Source organism: Bubalus kerabau, chromosome 21, assembly GCF_029407905.1.
Source record: "Bubalus kerabau isolate K-KA32 ecotype Philippines breed swamp buffalo chromosome 21, PCC_UOA_SB_1v2, whole genome shotgun sequence".
NCBI classification, from domain to species: domain Eukaryota; kingdom Metazoa; phylum Chordata; class Mammalia; order Artiodactyla; family Bovidae; genus Bubalus; species Bubalus kerabau.
Window position 1 is genome coordinate 38,536,487 of NC_073644.1, and position 21,494 is coordinate 38,557,980.

General features: G+C 45.1%; 1 protein-coding gene across 1 annotated transcript in view; it reads right to left on the reverse strand.

The window, feature by feature from the left end:
- Positions 1-21,250, reverse strand: part of COLEC12 (collectin subfamily member 12) — a 183,087-nt gene extending 161,837 nt beyond the window's left edge. The window contains exons 1-2 of the mRNA XM_055559430.1: positions 21,023-21,250; positions 6,071-6,121 (exon numbers count right to left, since the gene is read on the reverse strand). Coding sequence (XP_055415405.1) covers positions 6,071-6,121; positions 21,023-21,029 — 58 coding nt within the window. The 5' untranslated portion in view covers positions 21,030-21,250. The remainder of the gene's footprint in view (positions 1-6,070; positions 6,122-21,022) is intronic.
- Positions 21,251-21,494: the final 244 nt, after the last annotated feature.

The following is a 21,494-nucleotide window of genomic DNA, read 5'->3' on the forward strand; positions in this document are numbered from 1 at the left end:
TGAATGTTGAGCTTTAAGCCAACTTTTTCACTCTCCTCTTTCACTTTCATCAAGAGGCGCTTTAGTTCTTCTTCACTTTCTGCCATAAGGGTGGTGTCATCTGCATATCTGAGGTTATTGATATTTCTCCCGGCAATCTTGATTCCAGCTTGTGCTTCTTCCAGCCAGTGTTTCTCATGATGTACTCTGCATATAAGTTAAATAAGCAGGGTGACAATATACAGCCTTGACATACTCCTTTTCCTATTGGGAACCAGTCTGTTGTTCCATGTCCAGTTCTAACTGTTGCTTCCTGACCTGTATATAGGTTTCTCAAGAGGCAGGTCAGGTGGTCTGGTATTCCCATCTCTTTCAGATGCTCACAGTCGACCCTTAAATCTACCCATGACATTCAAGGCAGAAGGAACCACGCAGCTCTGACTTCTCTATCAGTATAACTTCTGAAACCCTATTATTAAACCAGGTTCTATTCCAGAGATAACACGAGAAAACCCAATGCAACCAATGGAACAAAGTCAGTCTTGGCACTTATGCCCAGCACAGAAAAGGGGCAAAAGTGAAAGTGTTAGTTGCTCAGTCGTGTCTGACTCTTTGCAAGTCCATGGACTGTAACCCACCAGGTTCCTCTGTCCATGGGATTCTCCAGGCAAGAATACTAGAGTGGGTTGCCATTTCCTCCTCCAGGGGATCTTCCCAACTCTGGGATCAAACCCATGTCACCTGCGTCTCCTGCATTGGCAGGCAGTTTCTTTACCACTAGCGCCACCTAGGAAGCCCATTTTAAACATAGTAATGTATATATGTCAGTTCCAATCTCCCAATCCATCCCACATCCCCCACTTCCCCCTTGGTATCCATAAGTGTTCTCTACATCTGTGTCTCTATTTCTGCTTTGCAAATAAGCTCATCTGTACGATTTTTCTAGATTCCACATATAAGCAATATCATACAATGTTTTTCTCTTTTGAAAACTTCAATTCACTTTGTATGACAGTCCATATGACATTCTTTAGGTTTATATGACAGTCTCTAGTCTGGTAACATCTCTGCAAATGGCACAATTTCATGCTTTTTTACGGCTAAGTACTATTCCATTGTATCCAGAGGCATATTTAACTCCACAACAGCCCAATAGAGTTGGCCTGTGATAACCCAAACTTTACAGGTGATGAACCACACTTTACAGCTTTGGACAAGCATCTGTCTAAGGTCACACAGTTGGTGAGTGTTGAAACTCAGATCCAGAACCACCCACCTGGTTCCAGCATCCACACACCCAACCACTGCACCCTGCTGCCTCCAGAGATGAGGACAGACAGCCATCAAATAGGAAAGATGATGCCTGGTCTGTTAGCCTCAGGGAGTCCTGGTGAAGAAAAACTACATCAGTACGCTCTTTGAAAAGATGAAAGTGATACACAAATGTGAGCTGGATTTGTTACGATCATTTCTAACGTGGGTTAAAGCAGGATCAGGAACTCACCCCTCTTCCCACATGTCTCTCTTTCTATGGAAGTGGGATTCACTTATTCCTTGGAGCTGAAACGACATTCTTCTTCCCTCCTACTCTATCATTTTAATGGGAAAAAAAAACTTTTTAACTTGAATGCACTCGCGTTAATCACATGACTAATCAGAAGGTTTCAGAAGCTATTTTTGGAGCAACTTGCTGAAAATTCCAAATTTTATGAATTCATATTTGTCCTGTAGAGTAGGAGCAAATTCTCTTTCCTTTTCTGTGAATTATGCTAAGTAAAGATCCTAGAGCCACTGTGTGATATTTTTGAAGAAAACAGTAACTGGGAAATAAGTAGAAAGATATCATTGTAATATATATCATGTTCTAGCCATAGAAAATAAAACCTGATATACTGGTACCTCATGTTCCAGAGAATGAACCCTGCCAAGCTGTAACTATAGTTACATCCCAAATTAATTAGCTCTGCACACTGGGGCCAAGAAACACTGCCCCACAGAACCTGATGAAAATTTGAAAATGCTCACTTCATTAACCTTTCCAAGTTTCCCCTCATTGGAGCTTTCATCAGAGGAGCAGATAAGTGGCAGACCCATCAGACTTAAATCAATCTCTTCTTTAGACCCTGCCCAGAACTTTGGGGAAGGGGCTAACAAAGCAGGACATGAAGACATATGGAAGAAAAACAGAAGCAGGGTTGAAACCAAAATGTGACACTGAATCCTTGAATAGACAAGGGAAGACCATTCCAAAATAATGCCATCACATATGAGATTATTGGAGATGATCACCCATTTTGCTATTATAATTCTGTACTGAACTTGAAAAAGTATGATATCATTATGTAAACAAGCCTTGACTTTATGTAGCAATGTTTCTGAATAAATATACATAAATAATTTTGGAAGCAAGCTACCAGATAACAATTTGCTAAAATAGTAGCCCCTACGTCCTGCAAATAATTAATCCCTGGTTCACCTACAGTCTAAATTCAGGTTTTAACCACTGTATTTGCACAAACAAGACTTACCTAAAATTAGACAATGTTTGTTAATGGTTTAGTCGTGCCCCACTCTTTGTGACCCCATGGACTGTAGCTCTCCAGGCTCCTCTTTCCATGGAATTCTCCAGGCAAGAATACTGGAGTGGGTTGCAATTTTCTTCTCCAAAATTAGACAATAACTAACCCCTATGCACAGAGTCAAATACAACTGAAGTGACTTAGCACACGTGCATGCTTAGGTTATCAGTCTCTTTTGCAAAAATAAAAGCCAACGATACTACCGTGCTCATCTTCACATCTCTCTACAGGAATGAGATTTCAGACCTGTCACATTTCCATATTATGCAGTATATGCTTAGTTGCTCAGTGGTGTCCAGCTCTTTGTGAGCCCATGGACTGTAGCCCAGCAGGCTCCTCTGGCCAAGGGATTCTCCGGACAAGAATACTGGAGTGGGTTGCCATTTCCTTTTCCAGGGGATCTTCTCAACCCAGGATCAAACTCAGGTCTCCCACATTGCAGGCAAATTCTTTACCGCCTGAGCCACCAGGAGAGCCCATATTCTGCAGCGGCTGGATTAAAATGTCCAGAAAGTGATGACAGCCCAAATCCCAGGCAAGTGGCACCACCAGCTTTGTTTACATAGCGCTGCAGGTTCAGAGCACTTGTCCATCTAGTGTCCTTCTGAGTCTCACCAAAGCTTTGTGAGGTGGACTTACCACCATGGCAGGTGTCACTCCGCCCAGCGGGCAGATGCGGCATCTGAGACCCACAGAGTGGAAGTGTCTGGTCCCAAATCACAGCAGTAAGTGGGGGCAGGGCCGACAGGACCACCTGGTCTCTGAACGCCTCCCACTCACCATCTTTCACCAATTTTGTCTTCCTTTCATGGTTAAAACTGAATCATATCTGAAGGAATGGGTTCTTGGATTCTGCCACTTTCAGTGATCAGCCACAGCCACTTAGGAACTAAAAACCCATTTCCATGCATGCTTAGCTGCTCAATTGTGTCCAACTCTTTGTCCAACAACTACCCCATGGACTGTAGCATGCTAGGCTCCTCTATCCTCTGGATCTTTTTAGGCAAGCATAGTAAAGAAGGTTGCCATTGCCTTCTCCAGGGGATCTTCCTGATCCCTGGATGGAACCCGCCTCTCCTGCATTAGCAGGCCGGGTCTTTACCACTGAGCCACCTGGGAAGCCCTAAAACCCATTTACCATCTATAAAACCAGGTCCAGAGTTTCAGGCACTGTGAAAGTGATATGGTCTCCCTGAGGGGGCCAGATTGGGTATTTAGCTCACTTAAGGGTTCCAGAATAGCAGGGATGCTTCCAGAACACAGGAGTTGAGAGGTCAACCTCAACCTCACTGTTGGACCTGCCTCAAAACTACGCTAGGCTGAGAGTTCAAAGACACAGCCTCCACCCCAGCTCCAGTTAACCTGCCTGACAAGGACTTAATCTACCTGGGCCTCACCTTCCTTATCTATAAAGTTAAAGTTAAAGGCCAATACAAATCACTGCAAAATCTCTTCCAAATTCTACTTGACCCCAATGCTGGATCCAGCACTGTGCCTAACAATTGAACCCAAGAATTGTCAAACTCTGTATGTCTCTCTCGCAGTCCATTCCAAAGTTTCCCGTTTTCATTCCATCCCTCTGTTCTTCTACTAGTGCCGTTTGGTATCAGTCTCTCCATGTCTCCCTCGTTCTCTAGTATTTGTACCTTGTTATCACGTCTCCCCTCTGAGTCATCAGTTTGCAGTTTCCACACATCACTTAACCACCATAAATTAAATCCCTTCAGCAACTTACTATGCTTTTGTGTCATCCGTCAAACCCCTGCCCATCTAGCTAGTTCAGAGTCACTAAATTTCAAATAAAATTTCTCTTCAGGTCGCTCTTTTCTCTTGACTCTTCATGTTTCTACTGATTTCCATGTAGGGATCTGCAATCTACTGATTTCTAAAATATATGGGCATGCCAATATTTATTCTGCCTTATTTTTATAAGTTTGATTTTCCTCCTTATTTCTACCTTTTAATTTTTGTTTTGCTTTTCCTCTCCTTTATCATGTCTTGTTTTCTCTTCACTCCTATGATGACCTTCAATGAACCCACGATGGGAAAGCAGCCCGACACATGGTACTAATCCTGAAACATGTAATTGTGCAGATAAAGAACAGTAGTGGGGGGAAGGGGAGGGCATGGTGGGCAGAGCCTCTCTGTCAGCACATGAATGGAGGGGCCATGGGCTCCATGCCACTGCATTCCCACATTAAACCCTATTTTATTCCCAGAAAGAAATACATAAGCGCATATCCAGAAGGAAAAATGCTAAAGTGATGAAAGAGCCAGAGCAGCTGGGGGATGTTAACTTTAATCAAAGTCCAGCCAGTATTTTTTTTTTAAGCAACAGGAAGTAGATTTATTCTCTTTCATATTGTCTCTCTCTCTCACAGACACACACTTTCTCTCATTCCTTTTTACTCTACTCTTCATTTCCTCCAACCAAAGCATAGAAACATGCTGGATAGAAAAACCTCAGTTCCTTTGAACTGTCTTTGAACTTGGTCATGTTTTCATTGGCAGTTCGATGCCAAACTGCAGAACCCAGGAAGTGTGGTCAAAGACAGAAGACCATCCGTAAACAGCAGCCGAGGAACACAGGAGCTGGCCTGTGTTTCCTGTGGCTGCCACGACAGATCACTGCAAACCTGGCGGCTTAAAACAACACCGATGTCTTCTCTTCTAGTTTGAGAGGCCAAAAGTCTGAGATGAGCTGCAGTCAGCCAAAGTCAAGATGTTGGCGGGGCTGCACTCCCACCAAAGTTCTCTGAATGGAAAATCTATTTCTTTCCCTTTTTTAGCAGCTAGAGGCCACCTGCATCCCTTGGATTGTGGCCCCTTCCTCGTTCTGCAGTGCTCATCACACCACTCTCTGTTCCCATCATCCCATCTTTTCTCCACAGTCAAATCTTCCTCTCCCTCCCTTTTACAAGGATACCTATGACTACATTTAGAGCCCACCCAGATAATACAGAATAACATCCCCTTCTCAATCTGTTGACTTAATCACATCTGAAAAATGCTTTCTGCCACAGAAGGTTACATTCATGTTCCAGGGCTTAGAATGAGGGTATCTTTGTTCAGCCTACCATAGAGCACTAGTGTCTAGATGGGTTCCTGGAAAAAGTCTTACTCTTACTTCTCCCTTACCAATGACTAAGTTAAGAGCATGGGCCTTGAAGAAAAAGGGAAAAGATGTCTCCAAAATCTCAAAATAGATAAATGCCTGTCTTGTCACAGATTGACCTTCCCCACCATGTTGTGCCTGTTAGGCCATCTGGTTTGTATTCAGCGAGCCGCCTAAGCATCCCATCCCTTCCCCAACCACGGCTGGGTGCAACTCCTGTCTCACAACCCTCCGATTTCGTGACAAACCACCTACTTGTTAATACAGAAACTCAACATGCAACCAGAACTGGGCCTTAGAGTCACGCATATTCTTGTGCATCAAAGGTCTGGCCACAGTCACATTACTATTTCCCAGATGGAGCACAGAGAAGGAACGAAGCTTTGCTGGAACTTACCAAACCGCTTGTAACCGAAGGAATGTACCTCCTCCTCCTCTGCAAAATCGTCTGTGGGGGGAGACGGGGAAGAGAAGACAGAGCGTTAACCCTGGTAAGACCTGAAGTGCTGGACTCAGCTCCTTCCGTTTCCACCTGCTCCACCCTCCCCTCGCCCACCCTGCTCCTCACTCCTGGAGCACACCAGGAGAAAGACCAAAGGGTCCCTGCACTGGCTGTCACCTCAGCCTGGAATGCTCTTCCTCTGGCTCCTTAGGCAACTCCTCCTAATTCAGGTCTCAGAGGAGGTATGGTACCTCTGAGATGCCTTTCTGGACCACCACTCAGCCACTCTGTGTCAAATCGTCCTACTTTAATATTACTCTCTGATGTCATTCTCATTTCTGTGTAAGTGTGTGTTATCACACATCCCATGAGAATTTTTTTTACTGACTTCATGAATGAATTCCATGTATCTAGAATGGTGTCTGTCACAGAAGTGTTAGTCACTCAGTCATGTCCAACTCTTGGCGACCCCAAGGATGGTAGCCCCACCAGGCTCCTCTGTCCATGGAATTCTCCAGATGAGAATACTGGAGTGGGTTCCCACTCCCTTCTCCAGGGGATCTTCCTGACCCAAGGATCGAACCCAGGTCTCCTACATTGCAGGCAGATTCTTTATCATTCGAACTACTCGGAAAAACCGTGTCACAGCATGGGCTTAATAGATTGTGGTGAATAAATGACTGAATAATCAACTGACAAAAGGGTCAAGTTATCGTCATATAACTGAGCCTGGGGCCTTCCTGTGCAGATGCCAGGCTGTGAAGTCACCTCTTCTACGTACTGTGGCACCTCAGGAGCCCAGCATGATTCCTGCAAGGATAGCCAAATCTTTCCCCACTCTCCTTCCAATGGATAACTGGGACTGATGGATGGTTTCCCAGTAAGTGGATTTCCTTGCTGTGGGGATTCCTAAAGGTGGGGCCACTGTGGAAACAAGGGTGATATTGTGTCAGCCACACTTTCTACCAAAAGCCTAAATACTCCTCCTCACATGGTCATGATGCAATTCCTTATCACACTGACAATGAACTTCTTATTTCACACTTCTGTCAGGTATGGGTGTACCTGATTATAGGATACTTTAAAAAAAAAAAAAACTCCAATTTTTTTTATTTTTTTATTGAAGGATAATTGCTTTACAGAATTTTTTTGTTTTCTGTCAAACCTCAACATGAATCAGCCATAGGTATTCATATATCCCCTCCGTCCTGAACTTCCCTCCTCATCCCACCCCTCTAGGTTGATACAGAGCCCCTGTTTGAGTTTCCTGAGCCATAAAGCAAATTCCTGTTGGCTATCTATTTTACATATGGTAATGTAAGTTTCCATGTTACTCTTTCCATACATCTCACCCTCTCCTGCCCTCTGTCCATGTCTATAAGTCTGTTCTCTATGTGTGTTTCTCCACTGCTGCTCTGTAAATAAATTCTTCAGTACCATTTTTCTAGATTCTGTATATGTGCCTTAGAATACGATATTTATATTTCTCTTTCTGACTCACTTCACTCTGTATAATAGGTTCTAGTTTCATCCACCTTATCAGAACTGACTCAAATGCGTTCCTTTTTATGGCTGAGTAATATTCCATTGTATATAGGTACCACAGCTTCTTTATCTATTCATCTGTCAATGGACATGGTTGCTTCCATGTTCTAGCTATTATCAATAGTGCTGCAATGAACAATAGGATAAAAATACTCCAATTTTTTAAAGTCTATATTGAACTTGCCACAATACTGCTTCTATTTTATGTTTTGGTATTTTGGTCCCAAGACATGCGGGATCTTAGCTCCCCGATCAGGGATCAAACCCATATCCCCTGCATTGGAAGGTGAAGTCTTAATCATGGGACCATGAGGAAAGTCTCTAAAGGATACTTCTTTTTCTTCTCTTCCTTTTTTTAAAATTTTTTGTGTTGGGGTATAGCCAATTAACAATGTTGTGATAGTTTCAAGTGAAAAGCAAAGGGACTCAGCCACATATATACATGTATCCATTCTCTCCCAAACTCCCCTCCCTTCCAGTTTGCCATATAACATTGAGCAGAGTTCCTTGGGCTAAAGTAGGTCCTTATTGGTTATCTGTTATAGCAGAGTGTACATGTCAATCCCCAAATTCCCTAACTATCCCATCCCCCCATCCTTCCCTATGGTAAACATGTTTGTTCTCTAAGTCTGTGAATCTGTTTCTGTTTCGTAAGTTAAGTTCATTTGTATAATTTCTTTTTAAATTCCACATATAAGAGATGACATATGACATTTTTCCTTTTCTGTCCGACTTACTTCACCTAGTATGACACTCACTAGGTCCATCCATGTTGTTGCAGATGGCATTATTTCATTCTTTTTCATGGCTGTGTGATATTCCATTTTATATATATGTGTGTGTGTGTGTGTATATACACCACATCTTCTTTATCCATTCCTCTGTCCATGGACGTTTAGGTTGCTTCCATGTCCTGGCTATCGTGTAACCAATTATTCTTGAGCTGGTCAGCACCACTGCTCCAGCAATCAGCTTCCCTCCACCCACATACAGGTCAGTTCAAAAGTGCTGACTCAGCGTCACTATGGCCCAGAGACTGCCAGGCAGTAGGGCTGCAGAAATGAGTGAGACATGGTCCCTTCCCTCAAGAAGCTGATAGGCTTTCGAAGACAAAAGAGACATAGTGGGGAAATAAAGCCTCTGTGATTATCTTTTTCAGCCCACAGTGGGACGCAGGACCTAGTTATAACTGAACCTTGAAATGCTGTGGGAAAACCAAGGTGTGTGAGACATCCCACACAACATGCTGAACATCATCAGCACACTAGTGTGTCATGAAGTGTCATGAAAACACTGTTCTGAAAAGTGTAAGAGAAGAACTACTCCTAAGACCATGGAGAAGTCAGAAATCTCAGTGTTTTACCGTGTTTCCTTATTTAGTGAACAAGGAAGAGACTTGCTTGGAATCTAGAAATCCTGGGTTTCATTATTCAAGTCATCTTCTCCTGTAAAGGATTAAACCTTTCATTCTTTCTAGATGGAAGAATGTGCTCACAACCAAAAGAAGAGCGCCTTTTTCTCACTGACTTGGTGATTGATTAGTTCACCCAAGACATATTAAGCCCCTAGCCTGTGCCCACTTTCCTAAGTAATTCTCTCACTGATATCTGTGAGGTCTGATCTAGTGTCACTTAAAGGGAAACCCTTGGGAGACTTCCCTGGAGGTCCAAAGGTTAAGACTCCACACTTCCAATGCAGGGGGCGCAGGTGCCATCCCTCATCAGGGAGCGAAGATCGCACATGCCGTGTGGCACAGCCGAAAAAAAAGAGGGAGAGAGAAACCATTATCTGCTGCTTCAGCTTAGAAATCCACGCATTTATTCACTCAGTCACTAAATAGGTGCTTATAGACCAGTGGAGTTGATGGGACATTAGTATAGGTAACAATGCCACCCAGGCGTCAGTTTCCCCTGCCAGCTCCAGCCCCTCTGCTGTGGAGCCGTGACCACACAAGAATCCACTCACATGCACAGGTTGTGGACCAAGGATCCACCAGTGACAACCTCACCGTGGAGACAAAAAAGCAGCTTGTGCTGTGCTCTCAGTAGCAAACAGCTTAAAAATTCGTGTTCTCCCCAAAGCATCTTTTCAGCAGACCTACCATTAGTTTGTTTGTTTGTTTTCTTTTTCCTCTCTGGTCCTTTTCCCATGCAGCATTTTTAGTCTGCCTGACTCCTCTCTCCTTCCTGAAATTTCCCTGGGAACTTCAAACGTCTCAGACTTCTATTATTAAAGCAATTCAGTCCTGCCTCCAAATTAACCTACTGCAAGCCATTAACAGTTCAAGGAAACAAAGGCTTTACGGGCGACCCCTAATAGGACTTAAAGAGGATGTCCTGTTGCTCGACTTAACCTGCATCCCAAGAGGATGAGAAACTTTTTTTTTTTTTTAATTTTTAAAAATTTCTTTTAATTTTTAATTGGAGAATAATTGCTTTACAATATCATGTTGGTTTCTGCCATACATCAACATGAATCAGCCATAGGTATACATATGTCCCCTCCCTCCTGAACCTCCTTCCCACCTCCTAGCCCATCCCACCATTCTAAGTTGTCATAGAGCACCAGGTTTGAGCTCCCTGCCTCACTCAGCAAATTCCCACTGGTTATCTGTTTTACATATGGCAATGTAAAGGATGAGAATTCTTATGTGCTCAGTCACTAAGTCCTGTTTGACTCTTTGCAACCCAATGAACTGTAGCCCGCCAAGCTCCCCTGTCCATGGGATTCTCCAGGCAAGCGCACTGGAGTGGGTTGCCATTTCCTACTCCAGAGGATCTCCCCACCCCAGAGATCGAAACCACACGTCTCATGTCTCCTGCTTTGGCAGGAGGGTTCTTTACCACTAGCGCCACCTGGGAAGCCCCATAGCAGCCACCAAAAAAATATAAATCTCTATCTCATTCAACTCTACAAATAGGTACTAAATCATCTGAGATATTCAGGGTACAAAGTACCCAGAGAACAAATTATTGGGATTATCAGGGAAGGTATCTTGGAGAAACATCTTAATCTTTCTTAACATTTGTTCTTTGGAAGGAAAAAGAGAGTTTGGGGGGAACACAGTATACCATATCCCTTCTTGAAAATTCATTGTGGTTTTGGAACTATTAGACTCTGGGACATGCTAAAAGAGAGAGAAATGGTTCAACTTTGTTTCATTCGATGTATTTACAAGAGTTGACTTTTCATATCCTTAAAAGCTGGGTCACATTGGGCAGGTGATGCTTCGTAGACATTCCATTAAGAAGGTGGGGGTGGGGATTTCCCTGGTGGCCCAGTGGTTAAGATTCCATGCTTCCAATGCAGGTGGCACGGGTTCCATTCCTGGTCTGGAAACAAAATCCCACATACCACAACTAGCCAAATAAATAAATAAAAATATTAAAAAAAAAAAAAAAGAAGGTGGGGGTGGTGCAGAGCCCCTGTCAGAGTCCCCAGCTGTGTCATTACCAAACAGATGATTCAGGCTAGTGATGGAGTGATTCATTTTAGGAATTGAAAAAGAGGAAGAAGCAGGAGCTGCCAGGGCTTGTGGCTGTGTGGATGGCCCACATCGAACTATAAAAGCCATAGGAGAGAGGAGGCAAGGTCAGCTGTCCCCAGTGCCTGAGCATCTGAGAGGGCAAAAGGCTACCACAGGACCCACATGGCTGGCAGATGGGTTTGAGGAAGACAAACAGCCTGATCTCATGGGCAAGGTTATATTTTGTTCTCAAAACCCTTTCCTCACACTCAGTGGACCCAGGCTAAGTGCAGCCCAGATTTTCTTTTCTTTTATAAAAGTCATCTTATTTATTATTTATTTAGGCCATCCCTCGCCACATGTGAATTGATGGCTTTCAAATTGTGGTGCCAGAGAAGACTCTTGAGAGTCCCTTGGACTGCAAAGAGATCAAACTAGTCAATCCTAAAGGAAATCAACCCTGAATATTCACTGGAAGGACTGATACTGAAGTTGAAGCTCCAATACTTCAGCCACCTGATGCGAAGAGCTGACACATTGGGAAAGACCATGATGCTGGGAAAGACTGAAGGCACAAGGAAAAGGGGCAGCAAAGGATGAGATGGTTGGATGGCATCACCGACTCGATGCACATGAATTTGAGCAAACTCAGGAAGATAGCAGAGGACAGGGAAGCCTGGCGGGCTGCAGTCCATGAGGTCATGAAGAGTCAGATACAACTTAGGGACTGAACAACATCAACAACTGTGGCATGTGAGATCTTAGTTCCCTAACCAGGGATCAAACCCTCACTGCCTGCATTGGAAGCTTGGAGCCTTAACCTCTGGGTGGCCAGGGAAGCCCCCCAGATTTTCTCTGCAGTCTCAGGGGCCTGCAGAGGTGATGGGTTCAAATAAGGATATTGCCTCTCGAGGATCTAGTCACCTTTGCAACCTGCCACTTCTCAAAATCTGCCTCTGACATAATCTATGTCATGCAATTGCTACACTTTGACAGGAGCAAGGATTTTGTTAAGATTTAAGGCCTCTCAGTTCTGCAATGGCCAGAACTCAATCCCTGCTTCTGACAGCAGTTAGCCTGCAGGGAAGAAGAAACCTTAACATCCTAAATAACAAAATGTGTTTAATTGAAGATTTATGTCTACAAGCACGTACTTTCTCGGCTGACACAGATGTACCACAGCATTTTTATTGCAATACCTACGGGCCACATGTCTTTTGCTTGTCTGTTTCAAAATATGATTTTTATTTACTTTATTTACTTTCCTTGGTAATTGGCACAGAGCCACACTGGCCAGAGGTTTCGTGATGCTGAACACTGAACAGAATTCTTGCTGACATTCTTTGAGCATCACTGATTTTAGAGTACCATGAGTTCAAGTGAAGTTTAGTTTAGTTGGCTTGGGGAACTGAGAGTCATACATATTAATATGTTCCAATCAATCTGTGGACCAACTTATGCAATATCCCCGTGGTTAGAATTTACCTCTCCTTGCCCTGCACCCCCTCTGTATCAGTGTGACGGCAATTGTCTCCATCTGTCTTACATTCCTGTTCTGGTTTTGACTTCCCGCAGATGGAAAGCCCTCTAAAAACGGGACATTTATCACGTTGTCCCCTCGGCAGCTAGCACATCTGTGGCATATTACAGAAACTCAGGTGGTGCTAGTGGTAAAGAATTCGCTTGCCAATGTAGGAGATGTAGGAGACGTAAGAGATGCGTGTTTGATCCTTGGGTTGGGAAGATCCCCTGGAGGAGGGCATGGCAACCCACTCCAGTATTCTTGCCTGGAGAATCCCATGGACAGAGGAGGCTGGCAGGCTGCAGTCCATAGGGTTGCAAAGAGTCAGACATGACTGTAAGTGACTCAGCAAACACAGACACACATCTTATTAATATAAACCCCAAATATTGATCTAGTCCAGATTGTGATACAACTATATTGGGATGATGAGGGGCATCAGGAGGTATCCGTGATAGTACTCAGGTGGAGGTGAAGGGTAGGAGAACTAAATCCTCATTTGCTATAAAGGGAAGTCAATATATAACACCCAAAACCAAAATAATAACAATAATAATTAAAATAATAAAAATGACTCTTTGAGACCCCATGGGCTGTAGCCCGCCAGGCTCCTCTGTCCATGGGATTTCCCAGGCAAGAATACTGGAGTGGGTTGCCATTTCCTTCTCTGGGGATCTTCCCAACCCAGGAATCAAACCTGCGTCTCCTGCATTGCAGGAGGATTCTTTACTGCCTGGGAAGCCCAGTGAAAATGAAGACTGCCATAAACATGTCATTTAAGGACATGGGGCTATAGGAGCTTGTCCACATTAAGAACTGCCAACAACTCTTTCCATCCCTCCAAGTGAAAGTTCATGTCCACTCTCTTGAATTTGGGAGGACTTTGTGACTCGCTGTGGCCAATGGAATTCGCCAGAAGTAGCAGTGGGTGACCTTGGGGCCTAGGTCTTCTCCAAGATCTCTGCTATCAGCTTCTGTTCTCACCCCCTAGGCAGTTGGCTGCCTTGGGAAATATCCAGGCACCTTGCTGGACCAGAGGTGACCTGGCGAGAGGGGATCCCTGGGGAATGAGAGACTGTGATGAGGAGGGGAGAGCCCAGCCAGGCCTTGGCCCTTCCAGCCTCCCCAGGATGCTCTAGCCCAATCAACACCTCAGGAGGCAGAGACCAGCCTGAATTGCAGAGTCGTGAGTGAATAAACAGCTGTTATTTGAAGCGACAGAGCTTGGGGATTCTGTCTTCTAGGCATCGGTAGACAACTGAAAGAAAAGCCGATGCCAAAATCAAACGCAAAAAATGTTCTCAGGAGGTTGCCTCTGGGGACTGGAAAATGATAAAATGAAGTGGGCTGGGCAGGAAATTGCTGTTTTTCATAATAAATAGGATGTTCTTTGACTCTCTAAACTATGTGCATCTCTAACTTTGATAAACAAAAAAAAAAAAAAGAAAGAAAGAACAAAAATCAAGCAAACAAAACAAGGAAATGTGCAGGGAAGATAAAAGTCAGGTACACTGAAAAAAAGCCCACCAGTCCAACAGACGTTGACGACCGGAAAAGATCCCCGGGTCCAAAGAGCCAGCACGCAGAGTTCACCCTGGAGCAACCGCACAGATCTGGGCTCGCAGCCTTCATGGCTGCTCTGGGTAGCTTCTGGCAAATGCCATGTTGATCAGAACAAGTTCAGGCACTTTCAGGAGCCAGGTTGAAGGACCGTGGACAGAGGCAAGGCTGAATGCAAACTTATCCTCTGAGCTGGGATCAGCGCTGCCGTTCACCCTGTCCTGTCTCCACCCTGAGACAGGAGCCCCAGCTCCTTTAGTAGCATCATCACCACTAGAACAGAACAGCGTGGTCCCCCGGGCTCTCAAGATCTTTAACTGCTTCCAAACCAGTCAGCAAGCACCATTCCTGCAAGCTGGTCTTGTGTGTCCCACCACCCATCTACGATGACTGGCCCAGTGGGGGAGGAGGAGAGGAGGACCCCTGAGGCCAAATACCCAGTGCCTACTGGCCCCTGGAGTCCACAGCCAGCCTCCACTGGCCACTGCTCTAGGGGAGTGGCTTTCATGCAGGTATTTGTGAGAACCATGGCCTCAATAGAGTGTCACCTGGGTTGCTAAATATTTTGGGTATCCCCTTGGATACTGGCAGGCAGATTCTTTACCGCTGAGCCACCAAGGAAACCCATTATCACTTGATTAACTTAACATAAATGGTTCATAATTGGCAATTACATTCCTGCCTGGAATAAGCAGCAAGTCACAATTATACAGTGTTCTAAAACCTAAAATATCTTGAGTTCTCCTTAAGTGCAAGACACCACTCTAAACAACTGAGCTAAACTAACCTATATAATCCTCAGAAAATAGAAAAAAATGGCATCCAGTATATGTCATTATTATCCCCCCACTTGACAGATGAGGAAACTGAGGGGCCCAGGAGGTTAACGAGTATCATGTGGTCAGCAGGCCCTCTGGTTTCAGAGCCCACACTCCTCACCACATTGAAATCGTCAGGTTCCACTCCTGGGAACACTATGTATAATTACATTTTTTGAGATAGGCATATTTTAAAGTATCAATATATATTAATACTTTGGATTATAAATTTAGAATATAAATTTGGATACTTTGCCTTCGAATAATGTCATATATACATATATCAGCTACTTTCCAAACATTTCTATGTCATAACTAAGTGACTTAGGCCTCAGAAGTGCAGATATCTTCACAAACCAATGACGTTAGTTTTTGCACACAGAATGTCAAATGTCCAACCTCTTAGGCAAGTGCATATGACTTCACAAAACAAAGAATTTTCATCCCAAATGACTCAGGAAGCATAAGTCATATTTAATATGTCCAATTCCAATAAATAAATTAATTTTTAATCTCCCATGTTGAAAAACATCTTTCCTTAATAATTTTTAAGAGTATCGATGGACTGTGATAAATTCAAGGGTTAAGAAAGCTCCTGGACTCTCTTTGGAATTTTAATTTGGGATTACTCATTTCTGCTTTCACTGCTATATAATTTTGAAGGTTCCTTAAGCAATCAGCAGGACCTGTTCAGGGTACTATTTTGGTTTGGGCCCTTTAAATATCATTCACTTAAATAGAAATCAAATTACTGCTTGATTGAATAGTTGCCTTCCCCAAGCTTTGGATGACTGGTGTGATTAGAAACCATGCTATCAGTAGTAAAGAGTGAAGGTTCTATGAGGAATGTCAATACCTTCCTATCCTTTGTTAAGGTGTTTATTTATTGTTATCATCATCATCATCATCATCATCATCATTATTGCTGATCATTGGTGGTTAAGTCTGTTCCTGAAAAGCAATTCTGACTATGCTAACTGTCTGAAGGCAAACCTGTCAGCAAGACAGCACAGGGGCTGTTTGCAGAGTCAATGACTTCAGCAAGCCATTCACACTCATTCAATCAGTCACAAGAAAACCTCCCAGCAGATAAATTCTACAAAGGGCAGCAACCCTGGAATGTGCCTTATCTCTGCAGGAGCTCCAGCCTACAGAGGTTCCTCCAGTGACTGGCTGAAGAGCACAGCAGTTTCTTCAGACCTTTGATGCCAAGTTATTAAGGTCTAAGGCCAGACAGGAGGCGACCTCTTCTACTCTGCTCTCTCAGCATTTATGGACTGTGGCACACAGTAGGGACTTAACAAATGTTTTAATAAGTCCCCAGCATTTATCTTCCCACTCACAACCCAGTTCCCTGCCTCCAGGGCATAGATAGGAATTCCAGAATCTGAGAGAGCCTGTGCCTTCAGAATGGCATAAGAGCAAAAGATGGAAAGGCAGAACCAGACTGGTTATAGCTGACTCGCGGTGAGGGTAGACGCTTTTCACAGATGATCACCTAAGTGACCTAGGACACTGTCCCCTGACCCCCAACTGCCCGATTCTTTTCACTCTGATTTGCCCCTCAAAAGGAGAAAGGCTACACTCTGCCATTATTCTGGGCTCCTTGTGCATGCATGCTAAGTTGCTTCGGTTGTGTCCGACTATTTGTGACCCTGTGGACTACAGCCCGCCAGGCTCCTCTGTCCATGGGAAGAAAACTGGAATGGATTGCCACGCCCTTCTCCAGGGAATCTTCCCAACCCAGGGATCGAACCTGCGTCTTTTAAGTCTTCTGCATTGGCAGACAGGTTCTTTACCACTAGTGCCATCTGGAAAGCCCTCCCAGCACCTAACCACTTTTTCCCTTAGTGGGAAGACATGAATCGGACTTCCTCCTAAGAGATCACTCACATGCTACGTTCATTCGAGGAATAACATTTTTCTATCAATAAACTTTAAATGTCTATTTTCTCATTTGAAAACAAACACTTTGAAGGCCATTTAACTTACTTTAGGCAGCAGCTGCATCAACAGTTTTGAAATAATGATTCAATAAAAATAAGTATGAATTCAGAAAATTAGAATTATGCTATTGCTTAGAAGTTATCATCTGCCAGCTTTTCTCATTCACACCATTATTGCTGAATGAGCCACGGGGTTGCAGTGGGGGTGAGGGTCAGGGGATGGGAACAATCTGGGAAAATTGCACAGGAGACCACTGGGAAGATATATACTTAGCAATAATTAAACCTCAGATTAGGAATGTCAAGCATCTTCAAACTAATGAAAAGTTAAAAGTGTAACTGGGTTGCAAATTTGTCTTCCAGAGGAAAAGAAGCCTCAATTCCCAAACAGTGAAAGGAAAAAGACCTCACTTTGTTTCCATTTTCCTGCAGAAAACATGATTCTTTCGATGTTAAAGCAGTCAGAATCTACACAAGTGTTTGCTTATCCCAGTTAAGGACAAGACATCTTAGACACCTGGAAAGACAAGAGACTGCAGGTCTGGGAAAACAGGGAGTAGAAATACACTGCTTACTAGCACCTTTTAAAAGTATCATTGCCAGATAGCATTTCAGAAATGTTTACACACAAAAGCACAAAAATAAGCAGTTGGACACTAGGTTTTAATGGCACTGACATCCTCCCTGTGTTAAATTAGAACAGTGGTTTGAACCAATGTGGTCCTGTGAGCTGATGGTTGTTGCAGGCCATCTCTTAAGTAACAAGTGCTACTGCATTAAAACTCACCAATACTCCCAACTTCCAGAACTAAAAATGATTTCTTAATGACACACCTAACTCTAGAGGAGTCAGATTCCTTCATAAAGAGTGTGAATATTAAAAACCATGAAATTTATGGTGCAGTACTGCTAATTGAAAATGTAATTAGAAATAAATTAAAACCAACTTCATGTTTTAATCACTGTGGAACACTTAAAGTATTCCAGCAACAGGGCAAGTAATTTTCTTCTGGAAAATGTATAATGATGTCATTATTTTTTTACTTGGGACTCCAGAGAAGGAAGAAATATTAAAAGAGATATTTGCTGAACGCAACAGATAGGTGGTGCTGTGGTTCACCGAAGCCTTGGAATTAGACTCCAAAGGCCTGGGTTTTTACAAAGGCTATATATCCCAAGTTTAAAAATCACAATTAGAAAGTCAAATAAGTGCCTTGAAAAGGCATCTGACTTGCATAGTATCTGAATTTTTGCCTTGACAAATAAACTTCTGTAGTTTCTAAGATGTCCACTAATTTTCTATTTGGCTAAAGAATGTTTTGGGTTAACACTTCAATTTTAAGCATTTGCAAGGTTTGTCACAGACTTCTATCACTTAGAGAAATCAAATACTAATGCAACATTGGCTTAAACATAATGAGTTCATTGCTTTATGACATAATTACGAACCCAAGGAAAACTCTGTGTTGGTTACCTATGACAAATTGTCCAAATAATTCTACTTGGTAAAGGCAGCTTTCTTTTTTGGCTAAAATCACACTCTCCTTGGCTTCGGAAGGCTTGTGTCTGATTTCTTGGCTCCATCCCTTCCTGGCTGCTGCACCAGCTTCGAGTTCCTTGGCTACCTAATCGTCTGAGAATCACTTTTCTTCCAGTCCAAGGGTTCTATCTGGTGTTCTAGGTCTCTCCAAGACTCACAGGGAACGTGGCAAAGCTTGTTTTTAGATGCCTACTGCCCCTCTTGTTGCTGGTTTCTATTTCTTCTGGACTGTTTCCATATCTATGGTGTAGGGGTTAAAATGCCTGTCTTATAGGGTATTTGAGAGGGTTCACTGATAAAGTGCTTGTAGAGGGTGGAGCATACTGGCGCACTTAGTAGGTACTGAAAAAACATTACTGTCTGCTGCCTTTCTCACCTCACAAACCAGACAAACACAAATTCTACGGCAATTGTTGGTAAGCAAACCTCTCACAGAACATTTCGTTTTAAAAGAGGCCTTCAAAGTGACTAGCTCCCCAGGAATTCAGCCCCTTTGTCCCCTTCACCTACTGAGGCAGAAGGTAAGTGGGGTGTTGAGGCAGTGCCCAGACCACAGAGGATAAGCAATGAGCTATCCAAGCAGTGTGCTAGCTGGTCTAGAATGTAGTGTAAGTCATATATATATATATATATATAAGTGTGTGTATATATACACACACTTCCCTGGTGACTGTAAAGAATCCGCCTATAACAGAGGAGACTCAGTTCAATCCCTGGGACAGGAAAAAACCCTGGAGAAGGGAATGGTTCCTTACTCCAGTATTTTTGCCTGGAGAATCCCATGGGCAGAGGAGCCTGGTGGGCTATAGTCCATGAGGTCGAAAAGAGTTGGACACAACAACTGAAGCGACTCAGCACACAGCATACATACATATAACCTGTAGGTATGTATTCCATTACAGATTTGAATTCACATTGGAAAAAATACCCAAACTGCAGTAACAGTCATTGACCCAGTCAAAAGCATAACTAGATTTTCAGGGTTTAGGAAGCCACACGGGCGCTGATGAAATGAGGAGCTGGCTTATCTTTCCAAAAGTTCAAAACCTCCTGGCCTCAGTGACCAGCAATGAGAAGATTGACTTCGGGCTAAAATGATGGTAACTGAGCACCAGAGCAAAGTTTAGCCGTGTGAATTCTTGCAATTCTGGGAAGATCTCTTAATCAGTGCTGGCTAAGGAAAGTGCGCCTTTCGTAGAATGTAAATAAGAGAAGAGAAACTGAGATGTAGAGAGAAGGAACGCACACACGCTGCGTTTTGAAATCCTGGCTTTTGTGTCTCTTGCGTTGTGTGTCTCTTGCGTTGCATCCTGTCTTCTGTGTCTCTGGCCCGGGGGCGGGACCCTTTCCACCTGGCGTTTTGTCCCCTTCCTTCCCAGGATCTCCAGAGAAGGACACAGAACTCCCCTGGAAGGAGAGCTAACTGGTAGGATATTATCGCTCCGAACTGTTTGGCGTGATCTGCCTTGCAGAGAGAAACCTCTAGAGCCAAAAGTTTCTTTCCAAGTCTGTAGGGCTCCCGAGGCTCGCGCCTGGATCAGCAACGCTTGCAAATCAAAGAGGTCGCATCGCGCGTTTTCGGGCTGCTGGAAGCTCGGTCCTAGCGGTCAGATGGCGTCTCGAACCGAGCCCCCTCACTCAGGTCCGGCCAGCGCGGGGACCGAGACGTGTTATCCTAACACAAATCCAGGATTCCAGTCTTGTGTAAACACCACGCCGGCCCATCTCCAAACGATACCTCTGCTGTGATTATCTCACATACAGATCGAGATTCTGTTGACAAATCTTCGTTTTCTACTCAACAGACGGCTTCCCTGCGAAGCACTTCTCGCTAAAAGGTGCGATAGCATCTGACACTTCCCTAAACCCGCCTGCGGTGGACACCGCCCGGGGGACTGTGTCGCCCTTGATCACACGTGGGCACAGCTCCGCAGGCGGGCACATGGAAGGGACGCGAAACCGAGGGCGGTGATTTTCCAGCCAGTGGGGCTGATGGAGAAAGATGCCAAATGCACTTCCCGAGCCAGCTGAACTCCGCGGGCACCTAATCATTGCCAGATGTGGGAAGGGCGCACCGAGAACATCCCCGAGTCCGGGAGAAAACACCCGTCGACTTCTCAGACGGGAAAGCGGCAACGGCGGGGAGGGAGAGGGACCTTGGAGAGAGTGGGGCGTGCGCCAGGGCGCAGAACGAACTAGGGGGGGCCGAGGGTGGGGAGTGATGATGCCTCCACTCTCCTGGGCGTATTTTTTCAATTAAAAAGTTGGGAACTGGAATCCGTAAACAACGACTTGGGGCTTCAAACTACTTTGTTGAGACACAGTGGGGAGAGCAGTACTTGCCGGCTTCAAATGCCCAACCCCGAGATCTCCGGCGGTATCCGACTCCCGAGCCCCGGGGACGCCCCCCAGGATGCGCGCACCAAATTCAGCACCGGGTCTCCCCCGGGTCTCCGCTCAGAGAAAGCTGGCACCTCGCCCCCTCCCGCGCGCCCCGAAGCCCGCCCTACCTTTCATGGTGACCGAGGAGACGCACCGCCAGCCGGGGAGCTCCGCGCCGCCGAGGAAGTCCGCGCTGAGCAGCGGGTCAGTGCGCGCCCATGGCAGCCGCGCCGCGCGTCGGCCGTCTGTGCTCCAGCCCTGCCTCCCCGCTCGGCGCTCTGTGCCGCGGGGCCGCCTCGCGCGCCGCTCACCCGGGGCGGGAGGCGCCGCCGCAGCCAGCGCCCCTCCCCCTGGCCCGGCCGCCCGGGCGCGCGGGCCGCCGCGCCCACGCCCCCCTTGCGCCTTCCCGCGCCCGCCCCGCCCGCGGGCCGGCTCCAGCCCGGGCCCCGGCCGCTTCCCCGCCCGCGCTCCCCGTGTTCCCTCTTTTTCGCGTTGGCTTGGAAGCGGGACGAAGACCGAGAAAAGCGGCTCACGGGGTGATCAAGTGCTCAGCCTCGGGGTGCACAGAACATGCTGCCGCTGGGCTGGTTTTTAGACCTC